The 15,630-nt window shown below is 43.6% G+C and overlaps 1 protein-coding gene across 1 annotated transcript; it reads left to right on the top strand.

Moving 5' to 3' along the window:
* The first annotated feature begins 1,313 nt into the window (after window positions 1-1,313).
* Window positions 1,314-15,397, top strand: PTGER4 (prostaglandin E receptor 4). The gene is made up of 3 exons (XM_001499068.6): window positions 1,314-2,286; window positions 2,743-3,667; window positions 13,424-15,397. The coding sequence occupies exons 2-3, from the start codon at window positions 2,786-2,788 to the stop codon at window positions 14,012-14,014; spliced, it is 1,473 nt and encodes a 490-aa protein (XP_001499118.1). The 5' UTR covers window positions 1,314-2,286; window positions 2,743-2,785; the 3' UTR covers window positions 14,015-15,397.
* The last annotated feature ends 233 nt before the right edge of the window (window positions 15,398-15,630 follow it).

Below are 15,630 nucleotides of genomic sequence, written 5' to 3'. Positions count from 1 at the left end.
ACAGGCAACAGAAGTGTTTATAGCGATGATTAAGAGAAGACTCTGAGACACTCACCAATCACCATGAATTCTTTTTATATTGGCTAACAAATGTGTGTTTTTCTGAATCCTTGCTATTCATGAGCAAATAGAATAAACAGGAGAATGATACTATATTTATATATCCATATGGTGCCTTACCTAAGTAATGTGATTCTAGTTATTTTATGTCCTGTAATTAGTTGAAATCTGGAATGCCCTCTGTTTCTATTACTCATTTGATACTGTGCCATTTGAGAATAACTGGAGAACCAGATAAATTCTTAGGAGGTTTGTTCATTCATGAAACAACATTTAAGGAACGAGTGCCTGTTTATCATATAAAAGAATAGAGTTGTTTACTCGCCCTGTGAGGAGATGCAACACGTTAAAATGCATGTATACGGCACACGGAAAGAGGTTTTCCTAGGAACTCAAATTGTGTGAAAGCTCATGCAATCTTACTTTATGGTTTAAAAAGAAAATGGTGACGCGGTTATAATTATACCATGATGTTTTACAAGCTTTTTTTTTTCAGTTTTCAGTTCAGATTTTAAGAAATAGAGTAGGAATAAGTGAATAATGAGTATACAGAAAAATTGTTCCCACAAAAGTCAAACAAACTGCAAATCAAACAAAAACGAGTAGAGCAAATAGGCTTTTCGAAGAGTCAACTATGGAGGTAACGACTGGAGAATTCTTTTACTCCAGTTTCGAATCCCCGTCTCGCTCTCCACCATCCGTTCAAAGGATTCATGGGGAAGGTGTCTAACATGAATATAACAGGGCCAAGGCATGAAGCTCATTCTAGCCGTTCTTGCAGGACGGAGGAGTTCTCCGGGGGAGGAGAAAGGTCTCCGCGGTTAGACAGCCAGCCCTCCCAGCCTCCCTGGCTCTCCCATGGGGTGCCGGCGGGCCACTTCCCTTCACAGCCGCAGGACTCGGCCAGCTGCGCCGTGAGAAGCTGCGGTCCCGTCTCCCTTTTTTTGCCTGGGGCTGCCCTGCCCAGCCCAGCCCACAACTCAGCACTGCCAACCAACTCCTTTCCCGGTGAGAGGATGGATTCTCCGTCGTTTCCCCGCCCAAGTCTGGTACCCACCCTCCCATCCACCCACCAAACCCGTTGCGCGCACCCCACCTCTGAACAGGGGACACGCGCACGCGCGCACAGAGCCTACTCCTCCTCCGGGGGCCACGCGCGCACACACGTACACCTCAGCCGCTCCAAGGTGGAGTCCTAAAGCAGCTGACTTCCCTTCCCAGCACCCAGATGTTACGACCCGCGTGTAAAAGGTGCACGAAACAGCCCACTCGGAGCGGGAGGCAGTGAGGAAGAAGAGATGCTGGTTTCAGAGCTGGGCCCCTGGACGCCGAGTTCAGAGTGGCTAAGAGGGTGCCCGGGAGAGCACCGGGGCTCCCCGTGGTCCCCGCCAAAGGCGACCTGTCAGCACCATCAGCCCGAGGCATGGGAGGCACGTCTCGGCGACCTTCCCCTCCGAGGGCGGGAAAGCCGCGGGGAGCCACCCGCCGCGGCGCAGTGGGACCCTCTGGGGCCGGAGCCCCGCCCCCGGCCGCCGCCTTCTCCGTCGCGCCGCGGAGGGAGGGCGCGCCCCGCCCCCTGCCCGGCCGGCCAATGGGCGCCCGGGCCGCGCACTGTGTGTCCCCGCCTCCGCCAGGGAAACTTGAAGCAGGAGAAAAGTTTGTACAGAGGCTGCAAGGGCGAGAGCGGAGCTCGAAACCCCGCAGCCCGAGAGGAAGAAGATGAACGGCCCCAGGTCAGAGCCTCAGGCCGAGTGGACCTCAAGCCGCCCCCAGGGCGCCAGAAGCGACTTCAGCGGCAGCCACCAGCCCCGGTAGCTGCCCGTGCTGCCCAAGGCTAGGGAGGAAGGTACTCCGAGCCAGGGACTGAGGCTCAGTGCCACCTGCGCGCGCGGCCGCACATCTGAGCGCTATCCGCCCGCGAAGGGACCTTCGGGCTCCTCAAAGCTTGGACTCGTCTGTGAAGGAACGAAGAAACAGAAAGAAATTCAAGATCAGGCTTCACTAACCCTTCCGCTGCCCTTCTGGTTCTCCAAGTTTTTGAAAGCTTGCCACTGTGACCTAGTTCCGGAAAATTGGCAGCCACCGAGACCCGGCTCTGAGAAGGCAAACGCTTGGCAAGTTCCACACTGAGCGGGGCGAGACTGCGGGCTGTCTGGAGGCGTGTCCAGGACCTCTGAGGCCTGACCCTGGGGGCTCGCGGGGCTGCCCCTGCCGCAGCCACCACAGGTGAGATGGGGTTGGGGGCACTGAACAGAGAGCGGTGGGCGGGCGCTCCGGGAGAGGAGCCAGGGAGGAGAGCGCCTCCTCCAAATTGTCTTCCATAACTTGTTTTTAATGAGAATATTATTGACTCAGAATCTGTCGGGAATAAGAGCGAGCCACTTTTCCCTCGAGATAAGTCTTGTTCTTCTTGGCAGTGGAGGGAGTTGGGCTGGGGAGAGGAGGAGAGAATGGCACTATCAACTTATAAATATTAATGTCAGTAGAGTGATGCTGCTGGCAAGACGTATCCGGAGCCTAGACATTTCGGTAGCCGCATTTGGTAAGTGGATACAATCCACACTGTAGGATGGAGTTGCTCCCCTTGTCTCATCAGCGTATTGTTTCTTGGACGCGGGTCTGACACCTTGCAAGTGGTCATTTTCGCTCACCGCGCCTTTGTCTCTCTCCTACCATCCCCAGACCCAGCCTCGCACTCCAAGGCTGCGTCCCGCCGGCCACCATCATGTCCACCCCGGGGGCTAATGCGACCGCCTCCTCGATCGCCAGCTCCAACCTGCCCAAGAGTCCGGTGACCATCCCGGCGGTGATGTTCATCTTCGGGGTGGTGGGCAACCTGGTGGCCATCGTGGTACTGTGCAAGTCACGCAAGGAGCAGAAGGAGACGACCTTCTACACGTTGGTATGCGGGCTGGCGGTCACCGACCTTCTGGGCACGTTGCTGGTGAGCCCGGTGACCATCGCCACGTACATGAAGGGCGAGTGGCCCGGGGGCGAAGCGCTGTGCGAGTACAGCACCTTCATCCTGCTCTTCTTCGGCCTTTCCGGCCTCAGCATCATCTGTGCCATGAGTATCGAGCGCTACCTGGCCATCAACCACGCCTACTTCTACAGCCACTATGTGGACAAGCGGCTGGCGGGCCTGACGCTCTTTGCCGTCTACGTGTCCAATGTGCTCTTCTGCGCGCTGCCCAACATGGGCCTCGGCAGCTCGCGGCTGCAGTACCCGAACACCTGGTGCTTCATTGACTGGACCACCAACGTGACGGCGGACGCCGCCTTCTCCTACATGTACGCGGGCTTCAGCTCCTTCCTCATTCTCGCCACCGTGCTCTGTAACGTGCTCGTGTGCGGCGCGCTGCTCCGCATGCACCGCCAGTTCATGCGCCGCACCTCGCTGGGCACCGAACAGCACCACGCGGTCGCCGCCGCCGTGGCCTCGGCCGCCTGCCGGGGTCCCCCGGCCGCCGCCTCTCCCGCCCTGCCGCGCCTCAGCGACTTTCGCCGCCGCCGGAGCTTCCGCCGCATCGCGGGCGCCGAGATCCAGATGGTCATCTTACTCATCGCCACCTCCCTGGTGGTGCTCATCTGCTCCATCCCGCTCGTGGTGAGTGGCCGGACTGGGACCCCCCGCGGCCCTTCTCCTGCATCCCTCTCCCTCCTCCGTCTCCCGCTCCCTCCTTTCCCGCTCTTTCCTTGGCAGGGAACCCGTGCCCTCCAGGTCAGGGCTGGGACCCCCAGCTCGGCTTCTCAGAGCAGACCCAGCCTCCTCCTAGGCCGTCTCCCTAGAGATTTTGCAGGTGCTTTTACCCTACATCCCCGAGTTTCTTTCCCCGAAAGCCGGTTTCCTTTCTCTCCCGGGACGGCCCCTACCCCTTGCTGCCTGACATTGGCCCTGAGCCTTCCGGGAACACCCGCCACCCTCTGTCAGAGGCGGCGGGGAAACTGCTGTAGTGTGACTTAGCCCAGTCCTGCACACTGTGAACCGCAGAATCCGAAACGTCAGGGCTGGTGATCTCTTTGTGTACACCATTCCTTAGAGCAGTAGGGGTTTGGTGTTTTGGTTTATGCAGGGTTTTTTGGTAGATGATGTAGAATTTTAGAGCTAGACGAGATACTGGATGCTTTTTGGTCTAATCTAACTCCCTCAGTTTACACAGGGAGTAACTTGCTTAAAATAATCTAGCAGAAATACAACTGTCAAAAGTCCGTGCTCTTTACCATGCTGGGCCCTGGGACCACGTCTCAGTGCACACTCGGGTCACAATTCCTGCACAGGACATGGCCCAGACTCGGGCTCCTTCATTCTCTCTAGGGGCCAGGCAAGCAAGGTTCTCAGGGGGCCTGTTAAGGGCAGGCTGCTGTACATGGGGCATTGACTTTGAATTCTCAACCACTGTGAAAGGTACAGTGCCACTCTAGAGGAACGGAGCTCTAGAGATGGTCGTCATATTTATTGCCAGGCCCAAGCCCCACGGCGTGTGATGAACCTCAGACCCACCTGACGCCAGACCTTGCTCGTGTGGTAGCACATTGTGCCTCCCTCCCAGAACACTTCTAATTTTGACCTTTGTACCTTGTGTGTTTGAGTGTGGCGATGCTTCATTTTTAGGACACCACTAGCTTTAAAATTCTCCTCGGATTAACTTTTTAAATATTAAAAGCAGAAAGGTTGAAAACCTACCTCGTTGTCCTCTACTTTGCCTGTCATGAAAACGGAATGCACCAGAAACTGATGGGCAGATGAACACAATACTTTATCCAGAGTTTCTCTTAAAAGCCACTAGTCCTGAGTTTTTCCATCTCTCAAAACACTGCATTCCTGGAAATTCTAAAACTACCAACTCAGAGAGGACTTCTCTTTCTTACGCTGATTGAGAACAAGAGAAAAGAAATGTAACACACTGTTATTCCTTCTTTTCCCTTATTAATGCTGTCCAGGGATCTTTAAGATAAAAATATCCTATCTCTGATAAAAGTGACTGTAAATGGAAGGAACTTAGAGGTGGCTGAGAGCCAGCATACAGTAGCTTCTTGCCAATTTGTATAAACAAAAGTAAATATAATTGGCCAGACCGCCCTTTAAACCATTCCAGGACCCAATATACAGAGTTAAGTCACACTTGAGCCACATAAATATATTTTAGTGTCTGTAATGGCAACTCTGAATAAAGCGAGATTTTGGAAGAAACAGCTTTGCTCCTGCTGGGGCTCCCTTCTCTGGCTTCTGCCTTATGTTTTACAGAACAGTAAATGACAAAGTGAGTGGTCGTTATTTACAGAACATCCACTTTAAGGAACTGAGGAATTGGAGCTGGAAGTTTAGCCACATGCACATACTTGTTAAATGTGTTTTGGTTGGAGGTAAACTTGTGAAGCTGTTGATGACTGCACAGTCACAGATGAATTAATTGTTTTCTTCCAGCATCTAGACAGGCATAAAAGCTTAATTCATCTAATGGGCCGAAGTGGCAGACCTAGCCGTAAGGTGCAAGGCCATTTATCACAAAGCTTTTGAAATTATTGGAGAAGCTGGAGGCGAGAAATTATAGGAGCTATATTTGTGGTTTGCAAATTAACTACATTTCAACTTACAAATACTGTCCATTCTATATAAAGTCAGTAACATGTAGTAGATAGTAAGGAATTGTACCTTGAAGGTTGAAACTGGCTCAGCTAAGAAGTTAACACACGATGAAACACGTACCTTTTTAAGTAGTAAGGAATCATGTAAGTAGTGGTATCTTCAGTTTGTAGCCTTTAGTTTTGGCTACCAAAATCTAATTTCAGAAGCAGGTTAATTGTAAATTAATGATAAGCAATGGGGTCATTGTACTACCCACCCAACCACAGGTTAGTGATTATGAAAGAATTAAAAGGGAAACTTATCCACAACTATAGTTTTCTCTGGCTTCCTTTTACAACTTTCTTGTTTTTTTCATGTTTCTCATATTCGTATTGTAATTTAAGTTTAAAGTTTCCAAACTCTCTGACATTTAAAGCAGTTGGAGCTGTCTTTAATTCCAAGGAAACCAATGAAGCATCTCTGTTAACTTTATTAGACTGAGTTGGTTGTTAATCCTATTTGAGGAAAATCAAACCGTTCGTAACATTTAAAAAGCTTTGGAAAGACTACCAGAGCAAAGACAGTTTACTTGCAATTTCAGAAAGTTTGACACACTATGAAAGGAAAACAAGCAGTCACTGAAAAGCAGCCAAGTTTTTGTCTTTTGGACACCAGGGAAGAAAAAACTAGAGTGGCTCTTAGAGGGCGGTTGATACTGAGTTTAGTATGAAAAGTAAATTGTAATTTGTCATCCAAAATATATGGGTCTCATAAATAAAGCTTGAAATGGAAATTCGAGAAAGGTTGAGAACTTAATTGTAGATATAAGGAACTGTGCTGAACTTGCAAAATTTTCTAAAGTGAGTCATAATCAATGAACAGAGAAGGTGTAAGTACAATCTAGAAGGAACCTTACAAGACAAGACTTAGTGGGACGGTGGTTCTTGTCATTTTGTCTATTCTATTTATAACCAGTCTCTGGTTTTTTAAAATACAAGAGAAGGTGAAGAAATGAAAGAGTCTACGCTTAAGATAAACAAAGGGGATTGAATTCTTTAGAAATATGCAAGCAAGACGGCCTCATAAGTTCCTGGTGTTAAATGCTGTGGCTAGATCAACTTCTAATGCCTAATTTTGCAGTTACTAATGTTAAAATAATGATTATAATCAAATCTTTTGCCTCAGGACTAAACACTTAATACTGTAGGGTTCGGAGAGGCATTTTGCTCCATGCACAGGCAGGCCAAGACCATATTCATTGCTTACTTATTTCTTTTATCTTCTTCTTTCTCTGAAATAACAAGTATTCATCTCTGTTAGGTGTAGAATGGCCAGTTTGATTAATCCTCTGCCTTGGAGGGTAAAACTTAGGTCTTTGGGAAAATAGCTTCCTGTGAGTGTGTATTTGGTTGCTTACCACAAACTGGTTGTCTCTGTAAAGCCTTACCCAGCATTTGATCAGCAAAGATTTGTTAGGGCAGATGAAAACTTCGTAAATAGATACACTTTTGTTTGCTGTGGGCAAAGTGGAAGTGGAGTCATAAAGCTGATGGGATTTCAGATGAGCAAAGCTCGCATCTATAGATACAAGAGTAATGCCATAAATTTGGGTACTATTACAGGAGAACCTGAAGGATTTGATTATTTTTCAAATAAATTCAGCTAAGTTAAAAAAATACCAATTCCTAAAAGCAATCTTTGAGTCACAACATGAAATTTGGAGAGCTAGTAGTGTTACCTGGAAGATCGCAGCGTAGCATAAAAGTAACTTATTTCCACGGCCGGCATCTCAGATGAATCTTGAAAAAAGCTCTAGGGAGAAAGTAGGGCTGACCAATATTTTCACTCTGTCTGCACCTCAGTTTTCTCAACTGAAGATGAAGAATTTCTATCCTTTTGCATCTTACCAGGTGGCTATGGATCAGTCCTAGTCCGGTGCTCTTTTCACAGTGCTTTGCTGACCTGTCAAGGCTTGCTGTTATTAAACATCTACTAACAAGATGTTTTTTCCCCCAGAGCTGAAGTGATTCTTGTAGTCTCCTATTAAATGCTGAAAGTTAGATTTAAAAAAAAAAAAAATTCTTTAAAAGTAAAAATAAATTTTTGATGTAGACACTGGCCTATAAAGTAATTTGCCCATAGTAAATGGCTAGTTAGTGACCCAGAGGGAAGGAAAATTGAGCTCTCCTACACCACTGCCCAGTAAGAACTCTTCCCACTATTCTTTACTTAAAGGATTTTTTTTTTTTTTTGGTCACTAAAAAAAAAAGTGGTAAGAATTTCTAGTAACAGCTGTGTCAATTTTGGACTCTTCACAAGGGAGTTAGATAACTGAGCACACACAGATCGTTCCTTTTATGTGCTTGGAACACAGCAAGTAGCACACACGCACAAACCTTGTCATTTAGTGGAAAGCATTTCTACTTTGACAGTCAATAACTAAATCGGCCTAATCAAAATTTCAATGTTTTTTCAATTAGACATTCCCTGCCAACAGGTTGTTCTTAAACAGCAAGTACATGGTTTTGATAGCATGTCATTAGCTGTACCCCAAAGCTACCTCTAAGCTGTGATTTTCAAATTATTGATATATTCCAGTGGTCAAGCTTTCACATATGGTTTACCAAAAAAGTAATGACAGCCAAGAAATATGTTAAATGTTAGGCATTTTCCTAAGCGCTTTCATCATTTGTACATAAATTATAAGGAGCAGAGCTAGGATATGAACAGAGGTTTGTTTGATTCCAGAGTTTGCGCAGTTACCTCCACAACATTCAGCTTTCCTGTCATCACATCTTCTTCTGGATTTATCATATTTTCTCCAAGTTATGCTCCAGTGCCCCTGAACCGTAATCTGTAGTCATCCTCAAGTAGTTGAGAATATTGTAATGTCTGCCAATATGAATGGTAAACTACGTGCACAAATCTGCAGCTACTAAAAAATGGACTCACTTAATATTAAAACAGAGTATGTGTTGTTTGTGTTCAGGTAATTCTTTTAGGGTGTTTTCCCCCCTGACTCGGAGGTTCTGTTTTATCAACAGCACACTCTTCCAACACTGAAAACTGCCTGAGCCGTGTTTATTTGTTTAACGTATGGGGCTCCGTTGGACAAGAATTCCAGAAAAGTGCTTTCCTCTCCCCACATGCCACTGAAGTACTGCTGTGGATAGTCCCATCGTCATCTGGGGTTTCCCCCTTTGGGGAGAGCAAACCTAGTCGCCTTTAAATGAGGAGGAGATTGCTATATTTTTTCAAACATTACGAAGTACGTGGAGCTTTTGTTCATTTTTGTCCTTTTTTCTCTATTTCAAGTCAATATCCATTGAAAACATGCTGCGAAAGAAAACTCATCTGTGTTGATTCTTTTCAAATAATTTGACTGACTTTTGAGAATGCTTTTACCTGAATTTGGAATTTCGCTTTTTGTATTCATCTTTTTGCCACCCTGTGAGCGCCCCTTTGCCGAAACTAAGTGACGAGGCTCCGTGGCTTGTGTTCATTGCAACCCCCATGGATGTCTAAACTAGGGCTTGCTTTCATTCCTTTCTACAGTAGTCAAACTTAATTACCGCTGGGGATGGAGTGAGGCACAGAGACGATTCTTTCCTTGCCTCTTGTCACTTTTGATTATGGAAGCCCATTATTACTTTTTTTTTACAACACTCAGACTTTTCTAAAAGGTCATAGAAATTTAAAATAAAATGGGAATTCCCAATACATTCCTTTAAATAGCTATAAATTTCATTCCTTTTATAGCCATTTTAACTGTTAAAAATTGTCCTCCTTTCAGTAGGAACCATGTTTCCTTTGAGGTGGCGGTGGGAGAAGCAACTAGCAACAAAACATTTAAATGTCAAAAATATCAGAAACACAAACTTGAGACTTAACCAAGAGTCTGTTCTGAAAGAGGGTCTTAGAGATGGCTGGGTGAAAAGCTTCTTAGGAAGGCCTCATGGGACCAAGAAGTCCCAAGTGGAGCAACACTGCCACCTAGAGGCTGGAAGTCTCAAGTCCGCATAAACCCTGCCATAGGCATTTTTGTAGACGACATGGAGGGCCTGATGGTAACAGATTTAATCCATCATTTCTTTTACCTTTAGGAATGAATACAGATGATCCCCAACTTCTGATTTTTCAACTTTACAATGGTGTGAAAGTGATAGGCCTCCAATAGAAACCATATTTTGAATTTTGAAGTTTGATCTTTTCCCGGGCTAGCAATATGCCGTACAGTACTCTGGTGGTGCTGGCTCCCAGTCAGCCACTTGATCACTAGGGTTGTACTCATACAACCATTATGTTTTTCACTTTCAGGACAATATTTAATAAATTGCATGAGATATTCAACACTTTTTCATAAAACAGGCTTTGTGTTAGATGATTTTGTGCAACCATAGGCTAATGGAAATGTCTTGAGCACATTTAAGGCAGGCTAGGCTAACCTGTGATGATGAGTAGGTTAGGTGTATTAAATGCGTTTCCCACTTAGGATGTTTTCCACTTACAATGGATTTCTCTGGATGTAACCCCATTGTAAGCTGAGGAAGATCTGTATGTGATAAGAGCAAAATATAGACCTCACTCTTTTTACCAATAATTCCATTGCTGGGAAATAACTGTTAAACAGAAAGCCACTCAGCCTGGTAGAACAGAAAAAGCAACATGGAAGTCATCTGTAGATCTGGAGCCCAGACCAGAGTCGGCCACCAACAGGGTAGGGGGCCCTTGATAAGTTCCTCAAAACCTCCAGGTCTCAGTAACACTTCATCTAGAAAGGTCCGTAGACCTAAGGGAGATTCATCTCTCAGCACCGACACGGCTGAGAAACTCAATAAAGATTATGGGAGGAAGAAACCAAAGTGTTTTGCTGCACTAGATTTTTTAAGGATAGAAAATCAGTCATGCTTTGTCTTGATAGCATCATTTATCCAAGCAGAGTTTCTCCAAGTAGTTTAAGAGAAGTCATCACATATACTGCCGTTCGTTCTAGTTCAGTTTTTATGTAGCTGTCTTCCGGAGATCAAGGTAATAGTTTCATCTTAGAGCTGTTTCATCATTTTGTTCCATGAGAGTTATAGAACCATAATTCCTTATCCAAAACATTTAGGGCAGATGTGTTGTAGAATTCAGAATTTCTTGGCTTTTAGAAAAGTAATTTAGTAATACACTGTATAATATAATACAGCCCCATCAGAAGTGGGACAGCACCTCTGGAGCAAAACACAGGAATACTCACGCTAAGTGGAATAAATAAAACTATAAATAGCCTCATGGTCTAGTCAGTTCAGGTTTTGCTGTCAAAATGAGTTTAGGTCAGGTTTTGCAACCAAAAATAAAACAAAACAAATGAATAACACAAAGCAAGAGCAAATGAACAACAATTTCTTGATAAAGGATTATGGACCTGCGGGTATTTAAGGTCTAAATTCCAGTTAAGGAAGAAATAGAAATATTATTACACCTCACTGATCTAGCATCATCTAGGAGTAAGTTTCATATGAGTTGTCTTGCAGATTAATGAAATTTCCTTAAAAGTTTTAAACTTCTTTTATCCAAATTGTTGTAAATCTTACTAAAATATCCCTATTCTTTCTTAGTGATTCGTACACCATGAATCTTAATTATTCTACTGTGTGGTAAGGTAGCAATAGTCTCAAGTCTTGATATGGTTGGATATTTGCCCCTAGTTAAATGGCTCCAGGTGTGCTTTTCTGAGTTCTTTCTCTTTTTTATGGTTTTTATGCATCCTCCTTGGCTGTGAGACTCATCTCTTACTTCTTCCTAATCTAAAATAATTACTAAAGGCAAGTGACAATTATTAAATAATTGCTGAAGACATTATCTTAAAACCAATATTTTTATATGAATTACAGGTAAGATTTGTATATAAAGGTCTCAGTAGAATTAGAAGTAAAATCTTGACAAAATAATAATACTTTAAGAGTAAATTTTATATATATTTGTTTTATTGAGATATAATTGACATATTACGTTAAATTAATTTCAGGTGTTACAACATAATGATTCCATATTTGCATATATTGCCAATTGATCACCACAATAAGTCTAGTTAACATCCATAACCACACATAGTTCCAACATTTTTTTTCATGTGATAAGAACTTTTAAGATCTACTTTTTGAGAGTAAATTTGAGAGTGTACATTTAAGAAGTGCTTTTTCTTCTAAGGAATAAGATGATTGTCTTCCTTACGTTAACACAAATGCATGCTGTCTTCACTGAATCCTTTAACGTTCCCAGAAGTTGGTATATCATTTTAATCTTCCAAGACTTTGCATATGGAATTGCCTCTCTTTGAAATGTGGTATCATTCTTTCTAAATTTAGCAAACTGCCACTCATCCATCAAAACTCAGTGAAGCTTCCTCTCGTCCAGGAAGCGTCTTCTGGCGCCCTCCCGTCCAGGTCTAGATTAACTGCATATACCTGTATTATGTACGGACCTCTCCCGTTTTACCAATGACCCTGCAGTAACAGTCGGTCTACCTTCCTTCTTCTGCACTGTGGGTTACTCTCTGCCTTTAAGATGTCTGTGGTATTTAATGCACCCTATCACAATGCCTAACACACAATAAGTGCTTACTGTTGAATGATTAAATGCATGAGAAAATGTGAATAAATAAGTCGTTCTAGTAAGAGCAAAATTTTTTTAACTGCTGAAAACAAGACTGCAAAAGCGCAAACAGCTTGTTAGGGTCTCCTTGTGTTTCCTTCATGTAAGCCATACATGGCCTGTGGGGGGCTGGCAGACATGCCTCTGGACTCAGATAGCTCAAACAGCACGAGAGTGAGTTGTCATCCCTACTGATCTATCCAGACGGCCCTTTTGGCACTTGGCTGTTTCCTGGCTCAGATGCTTACAAACACAGAGGAGGGACTGATTCTGACTCGAGTCTCAGGATGCATTCACTGAGTCATAGTTGTTGAGCAAAACTCTAGTTTTCAAGCATCCGGGAGCCACTGAAGGTTTAGCAGCTGAGTAGCATAATCAGATCTGCATTTTAGAAATCATCTTCTGGGGGCAGTTTGGAAGAGGAATTAGAGAGGACAGGAATTGGAGATGGGAACGCTAGATCCGTGGCTGATGCAGTCATCCAGATGAGAAATGCAGTTAGGGAGAAAAGACTTGGAGCAGATTTTTGAAGGAAGGGTTGATAACGCTAGATGATGATAATAACTGGGGAACAGACTCAGAAAAATAAAAACTATTCTGTGGTCATTCTGGATGATAGGAGAGTCAGATGTTGGTTGAAAAGTTTCCAATAGATTCTGTCTAGACTCTAAAATAAAGGAATCTCTGGGCTTGTCTATGATGATTAGATGGTTAGTTGACTTACAAAATGCCTATCACTTAAATATATTAAATGGCAGCTGGAATAAGGGAAATCAATGGCTATTGGAAAAAACAGACCTCATTAATTACTTACAAAAACTTAAAAGCATTCACAGAAATGAAGTTAATAAAGTGCTTCTCAAGGGAACTTTGTGCATATGTTGCCTGTACACACATTGCATTTTTGTATACCATTTTTGATCTAGAGAAGATGTTTATAAGATAGTTACAAAAATATTTAAAGTTATACTATCTGGAAACATACATGTAATTGTACAACCAGTGGTTTTTCTGAGGCTTATTGTGTAAGCTGCTCTCTTTTTGGCACCTCTTAGCAGAAAAGAGGGCAGTTACCTAATGTGGCTAAGTTAGACATTGCATGCAAATGAATTTCTGATTGATTGATGATAAAATCTAAATGTAGGCCTCTCATTTATGCAGGTGCGAGTGTTCATCAACCAGTTGTATCAGCCAAGTTCAGAGCAAGACGTCAGCAAAAACCCAGATTTGCAGGCCATCCGAATTGCTGCTGTGAATCCCATCCTGGACCCCTGGATATACATCCTCCTGCGGAAGACAGTGCTCAGTAAGGCGATAGAGAAGATCAAATGCCTCTTCTGCCGCATTGGTGGGTCCCGCAGAGACCGCTCAGGACCGCACTGCTCAGACAGCAGGAGGACATCTTCTGCCATGTCTGGCCACTCTCGCTCCTTCCTTTCCCGGGAACTGAAGGAGATCAGCAGCACATCTCAGACCCTCCTTTACATGCCAGACCTCAGTGAAAATGGCCTCGGAGGCAGGAATTTGCTTCCAGGTGTGCCTGGCATGGGCTTGACCCAAGTAGACACCACCTCACTGAGGACTTTACGAATATCAGAGACCTCGGACTCCTCCCAGGGGCAGGACTCAGAGAGTGTCTTACTGGTGGACGAGGTGGGCGGGACTAGCAGGGTTGGGCCTACCCCGAAGGGGAGCTCTCTGCAAGTGACATTTCCCAATGAAACACTGAACTTATCAGAAAAATGTATATAGGAGCTAAGCAAAGAAATACAGCACTATTTCTGAAAGCTTATAAAATCCTGTGCAATAGACACATAAATGAAGTGTTTAGCTGTGCTCAGAAGGGCTATTTCTGTCCTAGGACTCACATTCAAGAATATCCTGGCTTTTGAGCACTTTTCAAACGAGCAAGGTGATTCACATGGGTCCCGAGGTCTGAAGCACATCGGTTGCCACCTCGTTATGACACAGGATTTCCGTCACAGCTTGATGGCTGAGAAGATCTACCCTCAGTTTTTCTACTTGACAGGAGGATGGCAGAAGTTTTGCTATTTCCGTAACATCGTGAGCTTTCTATCTGGCACCCCAAAGAAGGCCAGGTACAGAGGGCTCCGTTTCAATAAACTATGAGGACTATCTTATGGATGATTTAAGTGTCTCACTAAAGCATGAAATGTGAATTTTATTGTTGTAAATATGATTTAAAGTATTTAAAGTATGTTCTTCTCTGTGAGAAGGTTTATTGTTAATACAAGGTATAATAAAATTATGGTAAGCCCTCTCTCCCAGTATAACCAGCTGAAGTTGCAGATGTTAGATTTTTTTTTCATAAACAGATTCAGACCAAGGTGTTGAAAATTCACAGTGAAACTCATATCTATAAGATGGATATAAATTTTTTAAAGGAAGTTTAGTACTGTTAAAGGAATAAAGAAAAATGACTATTTAAGATGTGAAAATTATGGTCCAAAGTGTTAAAGTTCTTTCCAATGTATGTGTAATACATAGTGAAAAATTTTTAGTGATGGCTCTATGTGTTTACCCAGAAAACTGTGATTTCAGGAGACCCTAACATGCTGGTAAATATTTTCTACTTTTGCCCCCACTAACTGGTTCTTTTTAAAATGTAACATAAATTTTAAAGAGTCTTTAGTAAATAACCCATAATTGAAGTGTATAATATACAAATAAAAAGTCTAAGCAGCTTGTTTTCCCCCTGAAAGTGTGCATAGTTTTACTTTCCTAAGGAATGGTCTAGAATATTGTTTAAAATTTAAGAGGAAGACAGATTGCACCATAACGCCCTTTATGTGGAAGGAGTGGTTAAATCAGCCTGTCACAGATGTCATAAGAGTTGAACAAGTAACCGTGGGCAGTTGTTAAGGGCGCAGAACTTGGGCATGTAAGGGTCACCTACCAGTTTTGTGTAACACTCAGAAATGCTGTACACATATTTGAAGGCCCTTTCTCAAAGAAATATTAAGCATGTTTTGTTGCTTAAAGTGTTTTTGTGAATTGCTTGGTTGTAATTAAATTCTGAGCCTGATAGTGACATGGTTTTAAGAAACAGTTGTACCAACTGAAATTATTTTGGAGATTATAATAAATAAATACACTCAATCTGAGTTCCATAAACTGTGATTTTTGTTTGCTTGTTTCGGGTCATCTGTATCTTTTTAAATTAAAATATTTAAAATTTTTTATTTTGAAATAATGTCAAATATAGAGAAAAGTTGCAGGAATAGTACAAAGGCTTGGATCCCCTTAGTGGAGAATGGTATTTAGAAACCAAGATCTGGGTGTGAGGTGTACTCAAAATCACTGGTTTGTATGGGGGGTGGGGGAGACAGTATTCGTGCTTAACTTGG

This window comes from Equus caballus, chromosome 21 (assembly GCF_041296265.1).
Source record: "Equus caballus isolate H_3958 breed thoroughbred chromosome 21, TB-T2T, whole genome shotgun sequence".
Classification (NCBI taxonomy): domain Eukaryota; kingdom Metazoa; phylum Chordata; class Mammalia; order Perissodactyla; family Equidae; genus Equus; species Equus caballus.
The sequence above is the reverse complement of the archived record's forward strand: the minus strand, read 5'-3'. Positions and strand labels throughout refer to the sequence as shown.